General features: G+C 38.3%; 1 protein-coding gene across 1 annotated transcript in view; it reads right to left on the bottom strand.

Annotated features, from left to right (window-relative positions):
* Positions 1 to 598: 598 nt before the first annotated feature.
* The window catches only part of LOC149277541 (brain-enriched guanylate kinase-associated protein-like), a 74,488-nt gene continuing 49,468 nt past the window's right edge, over positions 599 to 25,618 (bottom strand). Inside the window, exons 5-9 of the mRNA XM_089502745.1 lie at positions 21,212 to 21,278; positions 4,146 to 4,253; positions 3,031 to 3,114; positions 1,952 to 1,975; positions 599 to 1,855 (exon numbers count right to left, since the gene is read on the bottom strand). Of these exons, the coding sequence (XP_089358871.1) occupies positions 599 to 1,855; positions 1,952 to 1,975; positions 3,031 to 3,114; positions 4,146 to 4,253; positions 21,212 to 21,278 (1,540 nt within the window). The remainder of the gene's footprint in view (positions 1,856 to 1,951; positions 1,976 to 3,030; positions 3,115 to 4,145; positions 4,254 to 21,211; positions 21,279 to 25,618) is intronic.

A 25,618-nucleotide genomic window follows, 5' to 3' on the forward strand; every position in this document is an offset into this window, starting at 1 on the left:
TAGTCTGACGGAGATGCGCTAACATTTTTGCTTTGGTTCAAAGCAGCACCAGATTTATCCCATCTTAATTGAGAAAAAGCAGCATTCAGGTAAAATGAAAAACATAACATGGGTAAATCTGATAAAACTTCCTGTATTTTCTTAATGGGCACATCCTATATTTCCGCAATATGGACCTGGATTAACGTATATTTCCTGCTGTAGAATAACAAAGTTATATTATTATTTCCTCTTGTATACTAGATGGCTTTATAAGAGTTAATGTCTCAAATGTAGGCTTTGGTTAAAATATATTAGTTCCTATTTTTGTTTCTTTTATGAAGACATGGCCTTGTATTTGACTACTCAATTACTAAAATCGGTGGTATAAATATTATTAAGTGACCATAACTTAAATGACCTTTTGCCCATATGTAATGAGGTAATTGCAAGGTCAATACTTGAATGGGACATTCCCTAAAAGTGCAAGGTACACAAACACGTAATACAGAATTATCAGATTTTTAATACTGTCTTGGTGTAGACTTTTCTAAAACACAAACGTTCCCTGTCTTCACTGAATTCCTCATGTTCATAGTTATTGCAGTTTGGAAGATGCTTAATTCAAAAGTGTTCCGTATAATTGTGCTTTTGTGAGACTATCCTTTCTGGTTAAGCCAATGCTCCCAGTTCTTTGAAATTGCTGTGGTTTGCCATGGAAACTCGTATGTCCTTGGTCAATGGAAGACTGGTGAATGTCTGAAGCCTCCATGGGGCTCTGACTGAGAGATTCTGCGGAGCTGTTGGGGCTGACGTCAACGTATTCTCTTTTGGCCGTTGAGGACGTGTCTATGCTTTTACTTCCCATCTGGAGTGACACCCTTTCCGCTTTTTGGTCTCTTGCTTCTTTTGATTTAAATGTTGACAACATTTCCTGTTTGCAGCTGGCGCTAAGGTCAATTTTTAATCCAGAGTCAGTTCTTAGGAAGCAGGAATCGCCCATTCGGCTTTGACAAACTTCTTCCCCCTCCGAAAAGCTGTCTTGTTTGTAACTGGCATACAATGGGCTCATCCTGCTTTCTAACTGCTTCACGGGGCTATGAGCGAAATACTGTTCTGTAAAACTACATGGAGATATACGCCCAGCATTGCTATAAGAGTAAGCCCCAATATCCTCAACGCTCAGTTGTCGCCAGCGGCTTGGTAGATCCTCTTCTGAAAGGTTGGAACTCCTACATTCGCTATGTGATTTATGGGTGTTCATGGCCTGCTGTGTGCGCATCCGGGTAAAATTAAAAGGCTCCTCCACATAGGAAGATGACCTTGTGAAATTGGGTGATGCGGTATTTTCAGGGCTTTGTTCCATATGCTGGACAGACTTTGATTTTACAAACCTTGGACTTGATGTGTGCTCGTAACCTGTTGTGGATTTCCTTTCGAAAAGGTCGTCCATGTTGCCCATGTATATGGCCTGCTGTGACGCTGTTAGGGTGTTCGCTTGGTTGTTTTCTTTCTCTTCTGACGTTGCGCTGAAGCTTGAATATGAACTGGACGTCGGTAAAGACGCTACATATTCATTGAAGGCTTCGTGTGAGAAACTGGAGTGGAATCCGTCTTCTACGGTGCTGTCTGTAGAATTCTGGGATCTTAAGAACACCTCATCTTTCACTTGTACATCAAAGCTTTGGCGCCTATCTCTTCTTCTTTCTTCAGGACAATAGAGAGCAGTGTCACTACAATAAATTTCTGACTTGAACTGTGGTCGTTGGCGAAGTTTGTCGTCAAGCTCTTGGCTTCCATGTTCATAACTAAGGTCTCTCATTGATGCGCTTGATAGATGTGAAGACAAGCTGCTAGGATCGGGTTTTTCCAAGACCTTAGCAATGACACAAGTAGGAATGCTATCAGCATATGACGTGTTACAAAGAGGCACAGAAAGGCTACGTCCATACTTTTCCATATGTTGACTTACTCTTTCCTGGAAGTCAGTTGGCAGCTGGAGAAAGAAGAAAATTAGCCAAGTGAGAAACCGGGTGACACTTTTTAAAGCAGGGGCGTCCAACCTGCGGCCTTCCAGCTGCTGCAGGACTACATCTCCCACACTCTTCAGCCAAGCCCTTAGCTGAAAGAGCATTATGGGAGATGTAGTCCTGCAGCAGCTGGAGGGCGCAGGTTGGACACCCCTGTTTTAAAGGAAACAGAGACTAAGATTATATTATGATAGCTCACTTAAATAAGTTAACTTTTTCTGATTTTCAATGTTCAACTGTACCTTGCAAATTAAATAATATGTAAAATTTCCATCGTATTGATCCCTAGATTATAAAGTTGGCAAACAATGATTAGTCTGACTCGGTATAACTTTACAGTTTAAGCCTTTTTTACTGATACAGAATTGAAAAGGTCAGTCTTTATAGAATGGAATAGAAAAGGGGTTGGCTAATTAGTTATATTTTAAGCCATTTGGTTAAAGAAAATGCTTCAGAAGATCCTAAATATTAAACATATATACAACATTTTTATTGTATATGTTTTCCCTTTTCGGCAACTAAAGAAAAATGACCCACTCCTGCTATATTTAATCACTTTACAAAGAAACCATTAGTGTATAAACAATATGCATTGCTACACTTTATTTTGTAAAATAATATGCACAGGGCACATGTGTGATAGGAGTATTCACATTCAATGTTCCCTCGAGGATTGTGGTAACTGAACGGTCAGTTTCCATGAAATGCCACGTTTAGGTCATTGGTTGAAACAGATGTGATGTCAGAGATAAATGTATTTGAATAACTTAAAAGCCAGACAGTAATAATAATAATAATAATAATGGCACAAAAGATTGGTGTCGGGTTCAATTATTGTTTCCTGAGATGTAACAGTTACTCCACTGGCTTGACGTGTTTTATTAAAACCTCATGTACTATTTCTAGAATCTTAACACAAAATAAAGTTGTCGCTAGAGAAAGATACCTTTCAATGCAATTTTCTTTAATATGTATCACAGTAAATCGATACCTGTGGATTAAGAAATAAGACTGACCTTACCTCTGATAATTTGTGTGCTCTGAAGTAACTCTTGCTGCACTGTAGCAGCTGGGAGGCTAGATTGCAGTCTTTTCTATACAGCTCCTACATGCAAAGACAGGGGACAACAAGATGTAACTTGAAATTTGTTTTAATATTGGCATTGGCTGGGAGGACTGGGTTTATGTTTGGACGTTCCTATGTGTAAAGAGAACTAAAGGCCTAGATGTAAAATCAGGACGTTTTAGTTCACTGAGGGTGCTAGATAAGTGGAACTCTATGTTTCTGTTATGAGCCATTGCTTTATTTATTGATTTATTCTGCTTCTGTTCCATACCCCTGAAAAGAGCAGGGCAAGACTGGGCAGTAGAATTGGCTATGGTACTTTGACGCCAATCGACGAGAAAATGACATATGTGTGGTCAACAGCTAGATAATTGTGGCCACCTGCTATGCACTTACACTAATGGTATGTAAAGGTGAAACTGTGCAAGTGGCCCACCAGGTCCGCCTTGTATGGTTTGCCCATAGGCAAGTCTGGGCCTAACAAAGGGTGCTGGTACTGATTGATTTATTTCTTGGGAAGCAGGAAGTAAAAATCTTAGTACTCAAAATTTGTAACCTAACAATGACATCACACAGTAGTTTTCTGGTATAGGAGATTAGACGGAGTGTCACTCAAACCCATATGGTACAAAAAATGAATCCAAGAAAAATATACCATGAGGAATAAAAAATGGGGGCGGGGCAATACTAGTCTTTGAAAAATATCCCTATTTCGCTACTTTCCCTGCTTCCCTACAGATATTTAGTGAACACAAATGTTGGCACAAAGTTGTGGACTGAAGACTTTTGGCCGCACCCATCTTTTTATTCCTCATTTAAGGAAGACCTCCACCCTATTAATACGATGAGTACCTAGGACTCCGTATATCCAATAGACTACCTGTACCTACCACATCTTTACATAATCGTTTCTACTCTAGTTAATATGAGCTATATACAGAAATACACAATGCATCTGTTATCAGTGTGCAGCTGGGGTTTTCCAAGTTAGTTTATATAGAATTATCTTAAAAATATAAGCCTTTACCAGGAAATGTTACCATGCAGTCAGCCAGAAGAAGAATACTTACGTTGTCTTCTGATAATTTATCAATGGTCACCTTGGCTTCCAATAAATGGTTATTGAGTGCAATCACTTCATGGCCTAATGCTCTCTTTTCCTCTTCATAATGCTGACCCTGGGAAATGAATAGTTCACATTACTTCATAATGCAGACAAAAAGGAGACCTTTCCCCCCCACCCCTTGGTTTTCTTCAAGAAAAAGCAAAGACTTTGGGTCAAATTTGTATCCTATATAATACTTACATTGTGTTCTCTGTCTATGATGATGGGTGCAAACCACTTTCCATGGACTTTGGTAAATTATAGTTTGATTATTTTCTATCTTTTCTATCTTGATATTTGCTTTGATTTTTATTAAACACACATGTTTAATCATCGGAAAAGGCTATGTATTTTGAGTTATGAAAAGTTGTATTAAGATGACAATATTACATTGGAATATTTTATTCATCTTAGGTTTGTCTCCATAAAGGGAAAATTCCATAAAAAAAAATGTTTTTCTCCTTCAAATGAAATCCAGTACTGTATACAGCATCGGCAAAAACTAATTTTTATGTCATTTTGCCCCAATAAACTCCCTTTATATGCAGACCTGGAGGCTGCCATTGTAGTCGTGAGACGTGTGATATGCTGGGGTGACTTCCACCACATGAAACACCACACTGAGCTGATTCTTTATGGTAATGCTAATGAAGTCTGTTCCTCCATAGACTTTCATTAGTAAGAGAGTCCAACTGGGTGACTAAGACTGAGCCCTGCTACAATTGTGGGAGCCCCCTTTAAATCCTGTTCTATATGGGAATTTAGTATTCAGCATTTTCTAGGTTTATTGGCTGCAACGTTTAAGTCTCTCAGACAGCATGTTTGTTTAAAAACAGTTGTCCTGGATGTAAAATTGCTTTCTTGTATTTATATGTTTGCTATTGCATATCAAGTGGAAAATGTGGACAAATGGTTACAGCCATCAGCTTCCTGCGGTTTTATGTGTTCACTAAAAAAGAAAAAATAAGCCATACTTTTACAGCTTGTCTGCGAGTAGTCCTTACACACTAAATGCTAGCTTTTGTTGTATTTTTCTTTTTTAAGCTTCAAGTCCTTGCTTTTAGCATGCAGAGAAAATTGAAAGGTTAGTACTGCTTACAATAGGTTTTTTTTAAAAGCCCTATTGTTCCTAACACAAAAGGAATAAAATCAATTGAAAAATTAGTTCTTAATGTGGTTCCTTCAAACAGTAGGTTTTGACAGCTCAGTCAATGCAAATGGACATTAGCTGAAACATAAGAGGACAATGCCGGAGAATGACCAGTAGGTTTTTCAGGTAGCCAGGTCCACACCAAGCTTAGGGTCCACACCTGACCACAGATGTACCGTATTCAGTAAGGCCTAGAGGTGGATGTCTGAGCAAATGGGGAAGACTGAGCCAAGGCCAAGCCAGACCCCAGGCTTCTCTTGCCAATCTACACACAAATCGAGCTAGACTAATCCACATAGAGTGGATCCACATTTGGCTTTCAGGCCCGGCTACAGGACGGTCTTATATTTGCTGAGAAGATAACATGAATCTCTTGCTGGGTTACAGGGAAAGCTGGGTTACAGGCTGTCCCTTTTGCATGACTGTTGAAAATCACCTTTGGTTAAAGTAGATAAACAGTTAATTGTCTAATTGCATAAAACAGTCAGTGGTATAATAAGGTAGTGTTGTAATATGTTATATGTAAAGCATTGTACAATAACAGCAGATGTCTTTATAACATAACAGGAGTAGTTTTTAAATACATGTGTACAAAACTAAACAATTTGATTATCCACTTATATAAAGTATCCCTTTCCTGGAAATACAGTCCCTCTTTGTGATCAAGGTCAGATTTGCCTCTCAAATGCATAACAGATAGGCTCCCTGTAGCACCTGTGAAAAGGAGATCTCCCTAACCAGCCCAATAATGCTATGAAGGACTGTGCCCTCAATTTCTGCTCGGAGTTGCGCTCCTCAAAAGACGGCGTGCCGGAATATGATGTCATATCTATCAGCAGTACGGATGGCGGTGCAACGGGCCTAGGGCAAAGCTGAAGGTAAACACGTGTCTAACCTTTCTAACTTGCTGCTAGGTTAGAAATGTAAAGATTGTTTCTTAGGAGGAACATAATCATGGAATGGATGGTACGTAAGCATTAAATGGACAATGTTTAGAGGCTGTTTAAACTGATCAGAGCATGAGTAGAAAGTGGGTAGCGTTACCCATAAACATTTTTATCATCTGCCCTTAAAACACATGATCTCCGTAAATGCTTAGCCTGGTCTTCCCTGTTAGAAGCTCGCATTGTTTTGAGCCAAAAAATAATAATCCTTATACTCAGGCATTAATGTCTTTAAGCAATGCTACACAGATTACACTCATTTCATTTTGTTATATCAGCGCCTCTCATACGGTCATACCCAAATAAAAAGAGAACTCCGTTATTTTAATTTTATTGTGTCTTACATAAAAAAAACACTAACTTAGCAGTTCAAATCATAAGTTCTTTTAAATAAGATCTTTACTGCTGAGCACTGCAAGGACAGCTATAAACTGCTCCAAAATCTGTGAAATATTACGCATCATTAACACCAACAATCCCAAGGCTCTCAGTATGTATTTTGTCAGCTCCGATTACTCTGTAGATACTGTTACAGGTACGTGATCTCACTTTAGAAACTCTCAGAATTGTTATTCTCACATTGTTTTTTTGTAAATAATTGCAAAATAGAAAATGGAAAGCACACATATACAGTATATATATATATATATATATGTTTTGCTTTTTCTTTTTTTTATGTATTTTCTTCTCATTTAAGACTTTAGATATATTGGCACAGTTGTAGTTCAGTTAACTTAGCTCGATCTATTAGACACACATCATGACTCCTTCTCATACTGCCTTTGTGACCATTGGAACGGCGCGATCTTAACCATCCTGTTTGGCATTGCTACTAATAAATGACTATGGAGGAATGGACCTCATTAGCTTTGCCATAAAGCATCAGCTCAGTGTGGTGTTTGAGCAGGCAAAGTGACCCAAAATATCACATGACTGACAGCAACGGCAACATTTTATTGTTAAGAAACAAAAGACATATCATTGTGCCCACTGTAGGCTTGGACAAAGTAAACAGAAACAATTTTAAACTCAATGAATTTATAGCTTAAGGAAAATAAAGAATGATCTTTATTGCATGTTAAATCTCTTAAATTTGCAACACACATTAGGGTCAGCAAGGCTGCTGATATTTAAAATCCCTTTATAATTAAGTCTTTGCGGGACAATGTCTACAGATCTTAATCATGATGCATGCGTTCTAGGATACTTTCCACTAGCTTGAAGCGGAAAATCTACTCTGGGGATGGCAAGACTGCCAACACAACCATGCAATATTTCCAGAACATGCTAGAGCTTCATGTTTAGAGCAACTGAAAACTGGATCCGTGGTGTCCCTGTAGAGAACTTGGGATACGTTCTCTACGGGGACACCACGGATCCAATTTTCTTCTACACAATATAGATGCATTCCAACCGCAAAACTCACTTTCCTAGACAGTGTCAATGACAGTGTTTCCTAAAATCCTGGATGATATATCTGGAACCCTGAAGCCTCTTCTTCTGACCATGGATAACGGTTTCAATAATGTGATGATAAATTGGTTAATTTGTGATCTTATGAGCATAAAATAAAAAAATAAACTTTCTGAGTTGAAGTTGAATTTAGATCTTAGGATGAACATTCTTTTTATGCCAAGCAGCTAGGGAAAACCAAAGTGGCGGAACCCTACACCAACCTGTGTGCAGAATATTAAGAGACCGGAAGACTTCTCTGTTTATAACCCAACAAGCAAACATTAAACAACCAAAGCAAGTCATATACACACACACATACATAGTGTATAAATATGTTGAAAACCATAAGGTTTTCATAGCCATTTCTTGGAATATAGTAATGGGATTTATACATATTTACTGGAAGAACAGTATAGATACAGAATTCACAGACTATATTGATAAGGTTATAGAGAAAGATAACAGCATGAAAAAGCCAGATAACGGAAGGGGAAGCCTTTTTATTTATTTTTTGTTTTTATTTTTTTTTAAAAAACAAATCACAATGTATTCTAGTTGAGTGGTGATACTAAGAGACATACTCCCATTGTTCAGATACAAACACTCAATTTAGATGAAAAAATGTAAACAATTTCTATTGAATTCATGTTTCCAACCAATAAAAGCAGACGGGTTTGTAAGAGGTCAGACTTTTAAGGGTGTGCGCTTATAGAGATTGTATTACTTACTAGCTTAGTATACTTTGGTGCAAAAAACAAAAGGACTGTCAACAAACTCTAAAATATAAGGATTTTGGCTACTGAATTAAGCGGCAGACATTTTTTTCTGGGAGAACACCTCGGAGATGGGAAGTGCTTTGCAACTGATACTGTTGTTTAAACCAGCTAGAATTGCACAGAATAATAACTGTGTTTATCTCGTCTTAGTACATTGTCATTTCCTTACTCTTACTTATACAAGAAGAAAGCATTGTTCGGGAAGAAACTCTGAAGCTCTACAGTAAAAGGCATCAATATTTTTTTTTCTGTATTGTGGACTAATGGAGCAGCCATTTATTACAGATGGCAGAAATCAATACACAAAATGAGGGCTAAGTATAAAAGAAAAGGCACTGGTTGGATTGTGATATCATTTTTTAAAATTTTATTTTACTTAAGGGGTTTTGCAGGCTGGTAGGCTCCAGAAATTATCTTTTATTAATATAGCACCAATAGTATACACATGCACTCTCAGCTAGAATTTGGCGTATACCGCCTACTACTGTTGCTCTGTGTTTTGGTCCTGTGCTACTGTTAGCAGCTTTCTGTTGAATCCATTTCGACTCGGCCACAGCGTCCAGTCCAGAGCCTTTCTATCCTGTGCATTTACCAACAGCCTGTACTCTGCCTGAGCTTTAGCCTGCTGTGTAACCGGTCCTGTTTGTACTTCTGTCCAGCTAGCGCACTGCAGTATAGATTTATCTTGTAAACCAGCCGTGTGTGTGACTCTTTTCACTCATCTCTATTCATCTGCTTGTCACTATGCATCGTGGGGTACAGACAGAGCCCCAGGTATCCCCTGCAACTTGACCTGACCTACTTACCCGAGTCCTGACAGCAAACTATGGAGAACCTAGACCATAATAGGTATATCATATGCATACCTGGGAACTTCTGGGCTTGTGGGACACGGCCACGGCTGCCCACTGACATCGGCGGGCGGTCCCGTGGTGTCGGTGGTAGGTCCCGCCGACGGCAGCGGGAAACACCCCCATTTAAAGGCTGTCTTGCATAGAAACCTTGACCTGTGTAAATGTGTTGTGGGGAAATCATTAGAGAAAATAACTTACCATTGAAATTACTTCAAGATAAGCATATATATGTGAATAGAAAAATCAAGTTGGTAAACAGAAATGGCCTTCACTTTTGAGCTGGAAATTGCACATTATAATAATGTCCATTAAGGTCCACTATATTTTCATGAACCATTAATGACAACCTCCACATTTTCTGTTTTGATTTTAAGAAGAATTCCAGAGATTTAGCTACAAAGTATCTACATTTATACAACCCTCATATTAATTTGTAACACAGATTCTAGGTCAGTGACGATGGTTGGAAATTCCATGTTGGATGTTTGTAGACAAGGAGCCCTAGACTTGGGTTTCTAAACCACTCATCGGAAACTTCTTACCATCCTATTGCTAAGCTTTAAATAATTGAATTACAACGAGGATAAACATAAGACTGCTGGTGTTCCTAATGGAATGATTTAAGAACTAGCACCCTGAAAGGGTCGTTCTTTCCCAATTACAACCTTGAATTTGAAGGCGAAAAGTATCCTCAATATAATGGAAACCTAAGCATCTAGAAGGAATTAAGAGTTCAGGCTATGGCTACTTCTTTGGAACAAGAGTCTATTGAGAAACCATACATATGTCTGTATTTCTGTGCCTATAACAATCTTATTGTCATGGTGGTAAAACCAACATAATCTCCACTGGCATTTGTTCAATTATTCCGTACAGTTTCTCATCAGTTGCCAATACTTTTGTCCTTTTCTGTGGTCTGTTCCAGCCAAAAACTATTTGCACCGTCTCTCTTTACATCTAATTATCCACTTAAAAAAAAATCACAAACGGGCAGGGAATTGCATGGTAGACTGAGATAATTATATCAAGGTTTACTTAAGGCAAGAGGATAAACACATATTCAGCTGTCCACTAATAAGCAGTTAGTCATTTGATTTCAATCTGGCGATTTCAGTACTAAACATGGTATTTACTATTTAGGAAAATAATTATTTGTATTATGCAGAACTATATTACAGTGTTATCCCCTACATTTTATATAATATACATTGGTTCCGCTCTGGTAAAGCAACTTGTACCATACGTCAGGCTACAAATGAAACTACATTCGTGATCTAATCAATTAATAATTTACTCTACATAAATTATTCAGGGGGTTAAAATAAATTATGTGGCACATTCTAAAGACAAAGTGAACTGAATGCTTGTTTTTATAGCCCATTTAACAAAGCCTAGATAAAGAAATTGCTCATTCAGCTACAACCAGGTTAAAGAAACAAAAGGGGAAACAAATGCAGTATTTTTACATAATTAAAGGCTAGAAAATGTTATTTGGACCTTAAATTAAAGTTAAAATAGTAAAACTGCAAACTACTTGGTGTTTTTCTAAACAAATGGTAGATAAAGTTTTAAGGATGACTAACGTTCTCCAGAAAATATAAGTTTTTATGGAAAATGGAAATGTATAGGTTCATATGACGTTTCCCAGGCAGACAAAGCAATTATCTTTAGCGCCACGACTTGCAGTACTCTGGAGGTGCGGAGCTGTTGACCAAGTCACCAGTTTTATGTTTTTATTTAAGTTTGTAGGTTTGCACCTCAGATAGCAATCTAGAAGTACTTCTATTATTCATGCACTGGATATTTAAAATGGCTTACTTCAGAATGAGTTTGTATCTTCTCTTTCTAAAACACGGTTTTTAATGTTAAAAAAATTGAGTGCTTTTAGGGAGAGCGGAGGAGAGAACTCTTGTGCCTAGAGCCAAAAGACACGTGTGACCGCGAGTCGAGCATTATTATCTTGTCACCAGCACCACTTGTCTTTGTCAGCCATGACAAGTTTGAGAAGATCAGGTTCCTTGTAACCTCCCCAGGATCTCTCTGTCCCCCACCATGGGGAAGTTGGGTAGGGGGTCTAGCTGCACACAAGGAATGACCAGGCCATATTACATGACAAGTACGCAGACCCCAAAGTGCCTCAGAGACCCGATACTCACTCAGCTAATGGGCATTAAAATCTCCTACCATGGTGCTCATCCTAAAAACTAAAAAACAAAAAAGAAAAGTAGATAATTGAACAAGGCTATTTCATCAGAAGCATAAAGACAGGGCTATCTTTCTAGAGGTAATTTTATTGGTTACAACATAAAATAATCTTTTAAAATACTGGATTATCTGAACTTTTCTGGATACCAAGATATAACTTTTTTCATTTAAATAGTAAGATGCTCATAGTCACATTAAAGATAGACATACATTTTCTTATTCATTTGGCTTAAAAGTAGAACAACCCGGCACATTTGGGAAGTCCAATAGGAAAAAAAATATTTGTCTCCTTGGGAATACAGTGCCCTATACAGTAATGTAGGTTAGCAGTGTCCCAAACATGGCTTTACATTTTCACCAATAAAAATTGGTGGCCGCCATTGTTGTCAGTCGTGTGATATTTTGAGTGACTTTCCCTGCTCAAACACCACACTTAGCTGGTACTTTATGGCAATGCTAATGAAGTCCTGCTTCTACAAAGAAATCCTTTCCTCCATAGATGTTCATAAGTTAAAGTGTCAGGATGTGTGATTAAGACTGGGTCATTCTTTTTTTTTAACCATACAGGCTATATGATAACTTAAGTTGTCTGTCTAGTAATTTATGACAACATAACACAGCTAGAAGACATACAAATGACTGGTATACATCTGTGTTTGTGGCATCAGACACCCTCATATTTACCCAAATACGTTGCACATGGTATTGAATGTAATCTAATAGGTGCAGTATTCTGATCTCCACGATGGCCGTAGGTCAGGAGGACTAGCTTCCTAAGCAGCAGAGGATCATAAGTTGGTGAAAAATAAAGGTAAGAGTCCAAATTTATATGGATTTTTTGGGAAATCATTAAATATGTATTACTTAAATACTTAATTATTCATAAAAATAAATTATAGGAGTTTCACTTTGATTTTGTTAAGTCCCCTTTTCACCGAATCTTCGTGTCTGTGAATGTTCAACCATTATGTTACACAGAGGAATATAAATTATTCAGTACACAGGCTATTTTCTTATTGTCCCTGACACATTCACCCATCTCTTGTTTCAAAATATTCTGTTTGGTTATTTTTGGTCCATAAATATATTTTAAGTAACTATTTTTGCTCTCATTGACAGTTCTAGCTGCCATTAGTTCCCATTAAATTATCCTCTGTCCTATTGTTTAAATTGCTTATCATTGCTGATTGGTTCAGGCAGCCTTTGTAAGGGTTTTATCATACTGAAATACATTTACTAAAACAACCTCACCAATTTTAAAAGGAATCCTCATTTTCCCAAATTCTTAATGTCAACAGAGAAGCACCCTTAAAACCTATGCAATGGTATTACAGAACTCAGCACTACTAGATATAATATTTCCTTACATTTAAACCAAATATTTCCCGAACATTGATTGTAAAATAAATGATGCTGGGTTTGGGTAATCCTGATAGATATATGTATGTAATATACAAACTAGAGGATAGTTCCTCTAACTTTGTGTTATTAAGGCTCATTCCCTTTAAGTCTCTCCTACAAGAAAGAGACTGCAACTCAACACAGCGCAGGTAGCTCGTTATGGAATAAGATGCATTCATGAGGATTTTAAAGATTCCATTGAAGATTTAAAGACTATTAACTTGCATAGAAACCAGGATATATTATTTACTTCCTTGAAATTGATAGAACAGAAAAGGTAGGATGACAGATGTTACCAATGGTTGATTTGTTATGTTTGCTCCATTTACAGCGATTTATCAGCTGTCTGGCAGTTCTAGTGGAATTTTGCTTCCGGGCACATTAAACTCATGCATACGCGGCTCTGTCTCGACTTCATTTGGCTTGTGTAATGAAAATGGTTTTGGATTCTTCAGGCACGTTAGAGAAAAGGGTAACCTGGCAGCTCCAGAATTCACAGAATCAGAAGCTACATGCAGGATATTAAAACCCATTCATCAAAGCAATTTAGGCTTGTTAGGTTAGGGGAGGCTTTTTAGATTGCTAAGAAGAAATAATTATCCCAACTCTTCTGCTCTTAGTGAGACTCAGAATTTTAGCAATGAGTGTTCCATTTGCCCTTGTAAGCTTATCTTGGAAGATGGTACAAGATGATATTCACTTCTCTTTGCCTGTCCTTGGGGTGCTCTGTTCTCACGGACTCTCTTCTTTCTTTCTTTCTCTCTCTCTGGGACATATTACTTGTAAACAAAATCCAATACGCAGAATCCCTGCTGTTCTGAATAATACGTTTTGATAGTCTTCTTACCAAGATTGTTTCTTCAATAGAAAGATAAACCGTAATTCCCCCCAAAGGGAACACAATTCAATTATTGGACATTGCTGTTGGAGGGACAGTTATGTGAGGGAGCTGTGATTTACCTTCCCCTTTGTCCTTTTCTCTTACAATATCCTCCTGAAAACCTCAATTCCCAATATTCTATTTTCACAAATGCTGTAATTTAAGTGTTTAATATCCTTTCCAAGCATCCTTTACTTGTACATCTCTCATTGAATCCATTGTACTGATACTAATGTGAAAACAAAGAATAATCACATTTTATTTAATGGGTTTACCAATGAACATAGGTGGGCCTCCATTTAATTCTATTCTGGTAACAGAAGCCATTTTGTAGCTAATGTCAACAGTTTCCCTGTAGACTGACTTATAACTGAGATTATTAAGAGACCAGTACTTATTAAAAATGCATTTTCAGTGTCGAATTTGTTGTGTACTTTTCCAACTATACAAATCTTTGACATACATTATTAATAAGGATCCTTAACGCTTTTATTTGCCTGTATCGGGGTGATCTATCTTAGTTAAAACAATGGTTTGTTACAAGAGGTTAGGGAGGCTTTTAATTCTTTTCCCCTAAGTACATCTCTTCTTTGGCAGACCAAGCATGAAGGGAGCAGGGTGACTACATTAGGTATTTTAAATCCTGGGAACTGTCTGAGTTTGACCCAGAATCTCTGGGTGAAGTCCGGATTCCCAAGGTCTCAGGGTCATTTTCTTCTTTCTCCAGTGTCCCTTAGCATGCTTATACCCACCTATGTTCCCCTTTAAGCAGGGGCATATTTACCTTGGATGATACCCTGGGTCTGACCCAGAGCATCCCGCCCAGCCACCCCCCTATGCCGCCGCCATCCTCACTGAGACGCACCAGGATCTGATGTCTTAGAGACACGCGGCACCTTGTAATGGAGGCTGTGCCGTCAGGGCCGGCCCGACAATGGAGCCAAGTTTTGGCAAGCCCTTTTTTTTTTTTTAAAAAGCGAAAGAGAGAGGGGCGCCGAGTGGTTTTCGCTTACCAAGCTGTCAGTACCCACTCGGCGCCCCTCTCTCTCTCCTCTGCGGCGAGTCTCCCTGTTCGGTCTCGGTGCCGGCTTGTAATGCTGAGTGCCGGAAGATTTCTGGCGCTCAGCATTACAAGCCGGCACCGAGACCGAACAGGGAGACTCACCACAGGACTGCTGAAAGGTAAGTACAAGGGGGGGGGGAGAGGAAGGGTAGATAATGGGGGGGGCGGCAGGGGGGGGGGGAGAGGAAGGGTAGATAAGGGGGGGGGCGGCATTTTAAAATTTGCCCCAGGCGGCATTTTGCCTTGGGCCGGCCCTGTGTGCCGTAGTGTGAACTGGCCAGTTGGGGAGATCAGAGATCTTCATTGTGAGCAGTGGCACAGAGAAGGAGTAGATCCCCCAAGAGGGTCTAACAAGGGAACTTCTGCCGCCCCAGTCTAGGCCAGAATACTGGTTAAGATTAAACTTTTTCTGATATTGCCCTGTTCTCAATGTAACTTATGTCAGCTGTAAATCCACTCTGAATAGGAGCTACATATCTCTATCTCATGAGTTTTTTTGTTTTTTTTTGCTATTCAGAGTCATTATTCTCTCTTGCGGATCTCCGTCATATCTGAAAGAGACAGACAATTCTTTTAGCCTGTTTCCATCAAGAACACAGCGTGCTCTCGAATTACCATATTTTCATACAGAAATCTGTGTTTCGGTGATTTGCTTTTTAAAGTCCGTCGCGGCTCTCTGCTTTTGTTGTGACAGCGTTTGTCTTTGCGCAGCTGTGTCGCCCGTACACGGGTAGAGGGCTGTACCATCCAATTAGATCACCAACCATTTTTTTTTTCTTTTTTTAACGAAGGGTATTCTGCAAAGAACGTCTCGCACACTTTAGAATCCATTTTACGGAGCAAAACTGAAAAACAGAAATTTGCTTTTCTTTTTTGTACAAGTATAACAAACGCGCCACCTGACTGCTTTCATTTTCTTTCATAAGCCCATCTGCCTTTCACAGCAAATCAAAAAGAACATCTGCTTCACTTTTCACATAAAAACACAAACAAAATAACTATTTAGGTGAACATAATAATTATCCCCTAAATTGCCAGATTCGACTTACATACTCTGCATCTTTAAGTGTTAACAGTGCGTTTACTGAAGTATTGAGCTCCGGGGCTCACGGGGTTAAATCTGCAGCCGATATGAAATTCCAAGTACTTTATGATCACTTTCTTGGAAATTACTAAATTTAAGTACCATACACTTGATTATATATGTTAGGTAAAGTGCGTCTGTCGTTCAAATAGCCCACTTCAGCTAGGGAACACAATTTTAAGAATCTGAATCGTAACGCAGCAACTGTATTTTAAAATGTTTGGGGGCGACAGATGGATATGAAAACTTCTCTGTCTTTCTTCAAAATCTGTATGTTTTCAGATGCCATTTTGTTAAAGGTTTTTTTTTAGCACCAAGGTTTTTTTTTGTTTTGCATAGAGCGCAGTTCCATACCATAGAAGAACCAATTTTTTTATTTATTTATTTCGTTATTTAAAAATATATATATATATTTTAGGTTACTGAATACTGAACCTCAAAGACAAAACCTCTACAATGAACTAATTTTTGGGTTTAACTCATGAAGTGTAATCCAGTCCAGCACCAATCACACCCATCCAGATTGATTATGCAACAAGACGTGGGTCAGCGGGAACATGCCTGAAAATTAGGACTGTCCCATGGGAAACGTGGTAGTTGGGAGGTATGCCCTGTTAGGTTAATTGAAAAATATATATCCTAAAACATGCATTCATACTGTTTACCCATAGATTTTTGGGGTTTAGGTTATTAGGGATGCTATTAAATTGTCTGCCTCATACTACTCCCTGGACCTTTCATCTATTACTTTCAATTTAGGACACTTAACCAGGTCACGTAAAGATATACATTAATTATAATAGATGTATGAAGCCTGGTTTGCATTATACATGTTGAGGCCAGAGGCTGTATGATGATGAAATAGATAAAGTCATATCAGGCAATATTAATAATGGTTATTCCAGTACCAGGACCTTCTTGGTGGTTAATATTGGCTCGCTTATTTCTTTGTAATTGTAAAAAAATTTAATGTTCCACCCAAAATGCAGAGGAAATCGTTAATACTCATAGTATGGAACATTAACAGCAATAAACTCTACCCCCTTTAAGATTTCCGGCTGAGCTGTATTAAGATGTGATTACGGTGTTTAGCAGCCCAGCCTTGCTAATTTGTCTCGGCAGCGAGTAAAGTATATAAATGTGTCACATAGCCGGGAGCTGTGAATGGGCACTCAATCATTTTAATACAGTTTTCATTACTGGTCGCAAAGTTAACCTAGATCACACCTCATGTGCATACCTGGGAACTCCTAAGGTTTACCCCAATCTCAGGGTAAAGGGGCAAATTTTTTAGAGACACAGTCTGGAACCCACCCTTTCCTACTTGCCACTGCTGGGATCATTTTCTAAAATTTCTGTAGACTGTAAGCTCGTTTGATCCTCATCTGTTGTTTCTGTAAGTCTAATTGTTATGTTACATACTACTTGTTATGTCCTGTCCACCCATTGTACAGCGCTACGGAATTTGAGGGCGCTATATAAAACAATAAATAATAATAATAATAAAATTCCCAATTTTTATCATTTTATGCATTTACTATCAGTATGTTATCAGAGGTCCCAAATCTCCCAGGATTTCCTGGAGTCTCCTGGAAATGCAGTTGTTTCTCCTGCCTCCCTGAAGCACACAAGAACAAGAATCTTAAGGACCAGTAATTTGGGTAACACATTTGACTAGTGGATACACAGACCCTCCAGAAATGGCTACTAAAGAGTTAATATTTAATAAGTCTCAGGGTTAGCTTATTTAGAGCTGGTTTGTTTGTGTCATTCCAGGTATATATAAAGTGATTATATGGAGAATATACCTGTTATGAACACCACGTATCTCCAAACACCAGGGACGTATTACTTTATTCTCTGATAATGTGCACATAAAATTGTTGTTTCTGGATATTGCATTTCGGAATAACCCCTCATGGTACGATGTGCTGCCTTATTAACAGGTATAACGACATTTAGTAATTGCAGTTACTGAAAAGAAACAAAGAGATCGATTGTAACCCCCCCCCTCCACTTCTCTAAGAGGTATTAATAGATTCCACACTGTTTTCCGCAATGTTAAAAAAAAAACAGCTTTGGCTTACACACCTTAATAATGGAATACAATGGGAATGGTGTGAGCTAATTACACTGATCAGCCATAACATTATGACCACCTGCCTAATATTGTGTAGTTCCCCCTTTTGCTGCCAAAACATCCCTGAGATAACCCGTCGAGGCGTGGACTCCACTAGACCTCTGAAGGTGTTCTGTGGTATCCAGCACTGAGACGTTAGCAGCTGAGCCTTTAAGTCCTGTGAGGTGTGGCCTCCATGGATGTATCCTGGTCGAAGGTTCACCGCTTTTCCTTCCTTGGACCACTTTTGATAGCTACTGATCACTAGAACCTGGGAACACCCCACAAGAGCTGCAGTTTTGGAGATGGGATGACACAGGAGGTCTCCCTTTTCTGGGAAAGTGGCTTCATTAGAGAGTGGGACCATATAACCTTGTAGGTTGGGGGCAGCCATGTGGGCGTGGCTAGCAGTGCATGGGTGTGGCTAGCCATGTATGGGGGAGGCTATGCCCAGAAAATCTTCAGTGGGAAAGGAAGTGGGTGGCAAGTGGACATGACTACATACCATTCCACTGTCTGGAGAAAGAGGCAAGTGACCCGGAGACTCTGCGTCAAACCTAGAGTATTCCCAGGTTTGGTTATTTCATGTATGTCCACTGTATTCGATAAAAATACATGGATATAGCCATATAAGGGATTCAATTAATCATGGAATCTTTCATTTAAATTTACACCTTTTACTGGCACAAGATAATAATAATAATAATAATAATAATAAAATAAGATGCAAAGTTACACCGAGGTCCTTAAAGCTGATGAAACTTTATATCTTTTTCTATGTTGGCCCAATAAAATGTATCAACTTCAGCTAAAGTTGTATAATTAGGTTTCTAGGCAGCACTTCCATCATGTCTGCTACTATGCAGCCTGATTTTATATAATAGATTGAGATCTGGTGAGGTGTCTTCCAATAGAATAAAATTTCCTGAATTTATCAAGTTATTTATTGTCACAAAGCGGAAGTGGGATAGGAGAGGCGGGTAGGAGCGAGGATGGGAGCAGAGGAAAGAGGTGTCCTTAGGGTCGGTATCAGACCCTTGCCTATCCCCATAGAAGAACATGGAGACGGTAGGCGCTTTACCCATTTACCGCGAAGGGAGCTGATCAGTTCTGAACTGATATGCTCTGGAATATTAATATTTTTTGTTGACATCTTTTTGCGGTTATAGTCTGATAACCAATAGTAGTTTCTTTGTGGTTTTTTTGTTCACAAAGTACTGTGTGGCATTTCCCTTGTTAGACAACCTATGTTTATGAATCTATCACAGCTATAATAATTCACAAATATGACCTTTTTGTCTTCGTCATCGTTTTCAAAGTTTATCTTGCCAAAATAGTTCAAAAGGTGCCCGGATTTAAATTCTTGTGCGGTGCTCCCATGGAGACCCCTGCTCTGCACAAATCATTAACAATCACATTTTATGATTTGTGTCGAATACAATTCATCAAAGGTAAGAACAAACAAATGCAAGGGCTTCTAGCTCTCAGCATGAACAACTGCGTGGCAGCCTTTAACGTTCAGCTGAAGAAATGAACCTGTTAAAACACAGGCATTAAGAAATGTGAAACAGCCTTGGAAGAAAACAAATGATACATACCAAAAATATGAATTCTAATGTACAAAAATACAATAAATATTTGTAACACAACAATATGTTAATTCTCGTAATACAGTTTGGAAGGCGGCGGTTGCATATACAGAAAATCAGGACAGAAATCAGCCTTGTGTTGAACAATAACTCCCATTCTTTTCGTCCAACCCATGCCCATCCAAATTATGGATAGAATGTAGCTAAACATGCAATTTTTATGAAAAATCCAAATATTTCCAATATAACCTCATAAGTATAATGAAGCGTTAAATGTGGATTTATGGTTTCGTTGCTGAAGGCAGATGTAAAATGATCTTTCACGCTATTCTAGAGTTTTTCTGAAAATGCAGCACGCTAAGATAATTTTCTGTTCAGAGATTCAGCATACGAAGATCACATATCTTTCTGGGGGATACAATCATTAACCACAAAACCCTAGGTTCTGTTTCACTGCTAACTCTGGAGAGATAATTTTGAAATAAATCTAGTGTATAAAGTGAGAAATAGTTTCAGATAAACTCTCTTAAGCCCTCGGGATGTGTTGATATTTTACCAAGTGAAATTAAATGTAAAACAGTAGAGTGTCATATCCCAGGGCCCGGTAGTGTAGATGGTAGCCGCAGAGTGAGCCGCTAGGGTCACAAAGGTAAATAAACCACTGCCTGTAGGTATATGTTTAGTCCGCCTAATTGCAATAATAACCAAATTGGGAGTGTATATGTCCCAGTTTCCAGTAAACTATAATAATTAGGTCATAACAGTCCAGACATTTGGCCATTTTTACCATCACAAGTGTAACAGCTCCATAAAATGATGACTCTTGTGAGCCCATCAAGCAGGTTCTTCTAAAGCACCTGTGCAGGGACCCACACCTTATAGTTACCTCTGTATTAGGATGCTAACATCAGGAAGGTGTACGGGGTTCCTGAATGGCTCTGCCCCGGATAAAACATCAGCACAACAGCAGCTGACCTTAGCGCACATTTAAAAGAGATTAGGGGATAATAACAGAAGTGCTGTTATTTTACTAAGGAATAGAGACTTTTTTCATGTATATATTTTATATTTACTTCCTTTTCAGTATCAGAGAATTCATGTTTTTTCAGGAATTAATTGACTGGCTGCAAGAGGACCACTTGGCATTGGAACCCTCCACATAACACAGATGATTGTCAGGGCAGACAATAATTTAATTCTAAACAGCCCTGGATGTAGGAATAGAAATAATATAGTGGTTTATATATCATGGTGGTATTCTAATTTGTACATTTTCTTTACCACATTGTAAGGTGGGATCCAATGGAACCACAGCTCTATTTCTTATTAATTAATTAGCTTTAGTTCCACTGCAAGCCCAGCTTGTAAACCAGCAATGGAATATTTGGACCTTTCTTTTTTGTGGAATGGGTTGACTTCGTAAATATTGTCCTGGGCTACCAAAGGCTAGCCATCACTTCAATAACACCATAAGACATAACAACAAATACTGCACTTAAAGGTAAACTCACCATTCTGTGCAACTTCTCCTCAAGCTCTTGGTTAATTCTTTGCAAAGACAGGTAGTTGGTTTGTATCCTAAAATCAAACGCAACATTTGGTCAGCCATGATTATTCCACCACACAATATTCTGGTTTATTCCATTTCTGGTTTAGTTTTGTTCACCAAATATTTAGCTTGGGGAAATCCTGCAAATTACTTTTTATGTAATACAGTTGTAAATGGTTCATTAACTATCATCATGTGTTTGCCAGCTCTGTACAATTATAAGTATACCCGAGACGTGTTGTTCAAAGAGACTGCATTTGTTCACATCACACCCATTCCCCTACTTCAGGTACGATATTAGATTGCCAAATCTTGGACAATGGCTGGCATTACCAACCAACAAGACCCACGAGGGGTTGTAGATTTCAGGGAAGATATAGTTAGAATCATGGAAGATAGAATTAATCAACAGATGGACATCTGACCATGATGAGGGACATCAATGATAGATATGGGAAGATTTTGATAAAGATCCATATGTGAGGTTTTATTATAAGAACCCAGTCAAGCCAAGGGTCCTAAGGCCACTAAACAAAAGGTCATTCTGTAACCTCAAGCAACTGCTCTGGATTTCTTAGGTTTGGCCAAACATGGTGTGGTGGCATAGAAGATGCCCAGTTACTCTCTCTATTCAGAACAACGCTATATACCATGTAACGGAGTAAAGATTGTGATCTAACGATAATTATGGATGTAGAACTTTGATTAACTCGTGAAGATATCTAGCACTTAGCAATATTTGATCATAAAACATGTTATTAAACATACGCATGTTTAATGCTGATACTCATGCTAGCACAGTTAAAATACCAAATGTGGCTTTGAAAACAAAAACATTAAGCAGACATTGTGTGTAAAAAAAAACATACTTTTTTATTTTTGTTCTGCGTGCATAAAACTGGAAAAGTGTGAATTAGTGGATGCATAATATACAACAGGGCTGGTGAATTCGTAAATGACTTTAGGGTTAAAAATAATACTTTACAGTCATGTTTCCTGCTGTGTCTTTAATGAGTTATGGTGCCCACTAATTATCGTTTATGAAATGGCAACAATGAATCAGAGCGGTTCTGCACAGAGCTGCAGAAATGTGCCAGACATTAATCATCAAAGTGTAGCATCCTCTTTGTGTCAGTTGTTTGGGTACCAGGAAAAGATCGTTGTTACGGGACTGTTGGCGGGTGTCATTTCTAATCATCATATTGCAATGAAGGGGGAAAACAATATATGCACACCTGGGAGCTTTCCAGGAAAGGCTGCTTGGAGCTCTTGCTCTCGAGGACGAGTGGCTTTGTGAAGGAGAAAACCAAAAGAGTTCCCAGTTATGAATAAAAGTTATGATTAGAAATTACTTTTCATGGTTAACAATGCAAAGCAGCAGGACAATGTTATAAGCATTTAGACCCAGCAGGGGGGCCCCGAGCCTCCCTGATCTGTCAAGGGACCCCATCATTGGCCCCTGTGGTCCAGTACTCAGGACAAGACCCTTGTGGCTCACTACCCATGTCTGAGCTTTGGGGCCCAGATGGCCCCTCTCTAGGGTTTGGGGTCCTGGTGGCCCAATTGCAAGCATTCTTAGACTTAGTCACCTACTGCAAGCTATTTATGTAAATGAATCAGAGTATGCACGTTTTATAGCTATACTGTTACTTTATGCTCGTTAGCAACATAATAACCAGTCTTTGGTGTGCTTGTGATGTCGCCACCCCACCCTCAAAACCTAGACAATGTAGCACAGGAACATAGAATTTGAGGACGGATATGATCCATTTGGCCCAATCTGCCACTTTTTTCTTATCTAAAAGATAAGTTTGTAAGCTTGCGAGCCGGGCTCTCTCCACCTGTCTTAGTCTGTCAGTTCTCGTCTTGCTGTACCCCTTGAATATTTGTATTGTAAGAAGTGCTATGTAAATTGTTGGTGCTATATAAATAAAAGATAATAATAATAATAATTATTATTATTATTATTCCTTGGTCTTGTCTAGTCATAGCCATATGCCTATACCATGCATGTTTAAATTATCTCATTGTATTAACCTCTACCACTTTTGCTTGGAGGTTCTTTCTATTATCTACCCTCTCTATAAAGTAAAGCTTCCTTATGTTACAGCCTAGTTACACTGAAACCACTACAACCGAGTTCCATGATAATGTAAATACTATTGTGTACATCGGCAATCTCTGATTTGTAGAAAGGAAAGGTGTCAATTACTTTCCACACGGATCACCTGGAATGATCTCCTGGAGCTCTCTCTAGAAAGGATTGTGCAAACGTATGAGCTGTCTTCACCTTGTCACACATATCAGTGAAGTATTATTGTCAATCTCTGAAATCTTACCACTGAAATGTGACTTTAAAGTAAGAAGTACCCTTCACATAACACATCAGCTAATTCCTCATATATGCCACCTTAATTAAATGTTCCAAAACAGAATATCAGACCAATATGACCACAATTCTAGAAAAACACTTAACAAAAGACCATGAAATAATAAGCGTTAAGCCGTTAACTCTACTATAAGACAACCACTCACACATTTTGGCTGTGGTACCAGAGGAATAGCACCAATTAATTTTGTCTTCGGGGTATCCTGAAGCAAGAAAGATAATGCAGGATTTATGACACTTCCAGGGCTGCCCAACAATATATTATGAGTTCTGTCTGAATCGGATTGTTCTTATTACCAAACATCCATACAACATCAGACACAAAGTGGGATCGCAGTCTCGGCCAACTGTTCAATCAATGATCCTAACTTTCTAAGGGCAAAAATAAATCAATCAATCTTAGGACCCTGCAGATTTGCAGATTTAATGATTATTTTAACATTAGTAGTATATATATATATATATATATATATATATATATATATATATATATGAGTAATGAGTAGTGCCATATGGATACTATACACCCTTTTAATATCCTGTTGTAAATTACCTCGCATGCCATATGTTCTCTCGGGAGTCATTTAGTATGAAAAAAGGTTAAAAGAAGCTTCTGAATGAAAAATAAAATTGCATTGAACAGATTTACAACGAGCAGGTTCTGCCCCTATGCAAAAAATTGGGTGTTTTTGTGAGATTGCTTGGCTTATAGCGAACACTAGTTATTGTAGGTTAATGTGTATGCTATGCCTAGTTACTTTCCTGATAACTCAATATATTTCCACCTTCTGTCCAACTGGTTGTAACCATTCCATAACCAACAGTATATTTGTCCCCCATACTATCCCTTTGCTGGCCCTAGACTGGATGTAAAAAGAACCAGGTGTTTTATTAGGGTTAATAGATAAGCCAGGGCTCCCTATATTGCCAGTTAAGACAATTTAGGTGATGACAGAATGACCAAGTCAGTTCGTCTTTGATTACAGATAGTTAAAGAAAACAAAAAGGAAGAACCGAATATATGTATCATAGATATTTAAGTTTCATCCATTAAATAATTTAAGAAAGTTATATTTTTGTGTTGCATATGTTTAAATACATGATGATTACGTGTAGTATAAAAAGGTACAGAGACCATAAATGCAGAATGTTTGTTTGGTTTACCATTATAAAACTGTACGAGTTTCTGCTTTCCGGCATTTGTCCCTAAATGCAGAATGTTTGTTTGGTTTACCATTATAAAACTGTACGAGTTTCTGCTTTCCGGCATTTGTCCCTAAAGAGACATTCTAGGTATAGAGTTGTAACGTGTTAACCATAGAAAGAGAGAAAGCAAATTTGGTAAAGGTGATACCTTTATTGGCTAAATGACCTATAATGGACTGCAAGCTTTCAAGACATTAAATAACATTTAACAACATACAAAATTGACAATAACTGGAGTCCTTGATCCACATAACTACATTAATGGTGTTCCCTACAGAACGCAAAGGTTGCATTTTAATGTACTTGAAACAGTTGCTAGATGGGTGCAGATTGCCGATCCTAAATATACATATTTTAACCACACCTTCAAAATTATGAATCTAACACAATTTCATACATTTTAGTGGCGCAGCGGTCATGGATGTAGAATTATATAGGTTGATGGACGGCTTAGGTGCTGATACTTCTAACACCCAAACTGCCTACAATTCCTGCTTATAACTGCTATAAATGTTGGACCATTAAATAGGATCCAGAACGTCTGTTTTTGTCCAATACAAGAACCCTCTTTTTTTGTTAAGAATACTCCTGAAATTAAAAACCTTTGTCCCAGGTAGACAATATCCCTAAAACTAGTCTTTGCTGAACCCCAATGAAATAAGTGACAAGGCACCTAGGCTTAATTATTAAGGGACTTGGGTGAGCATCCCTTAAAGCATCGTATTCAATACACCATGTTACCTTTATGTATTTTGTAATTACTATCATTTTGAT

This window comes from Sceloporus occidentalis, unplaced genomic scaffold (genome assembly GCF_023333645.1).
Source record: "Sceloporus occidentalis isolate IW3139 unplaced genomic scaffold, rSceOcc1.0.p SCAF_210, whole genome shotgun sequence".
NCBI lineage: Eukaryota > Metazoa > Chordata > Lepidosauria > Squamata > Phrynosomatidae > Sceloporus > Sceloporus occidentalis.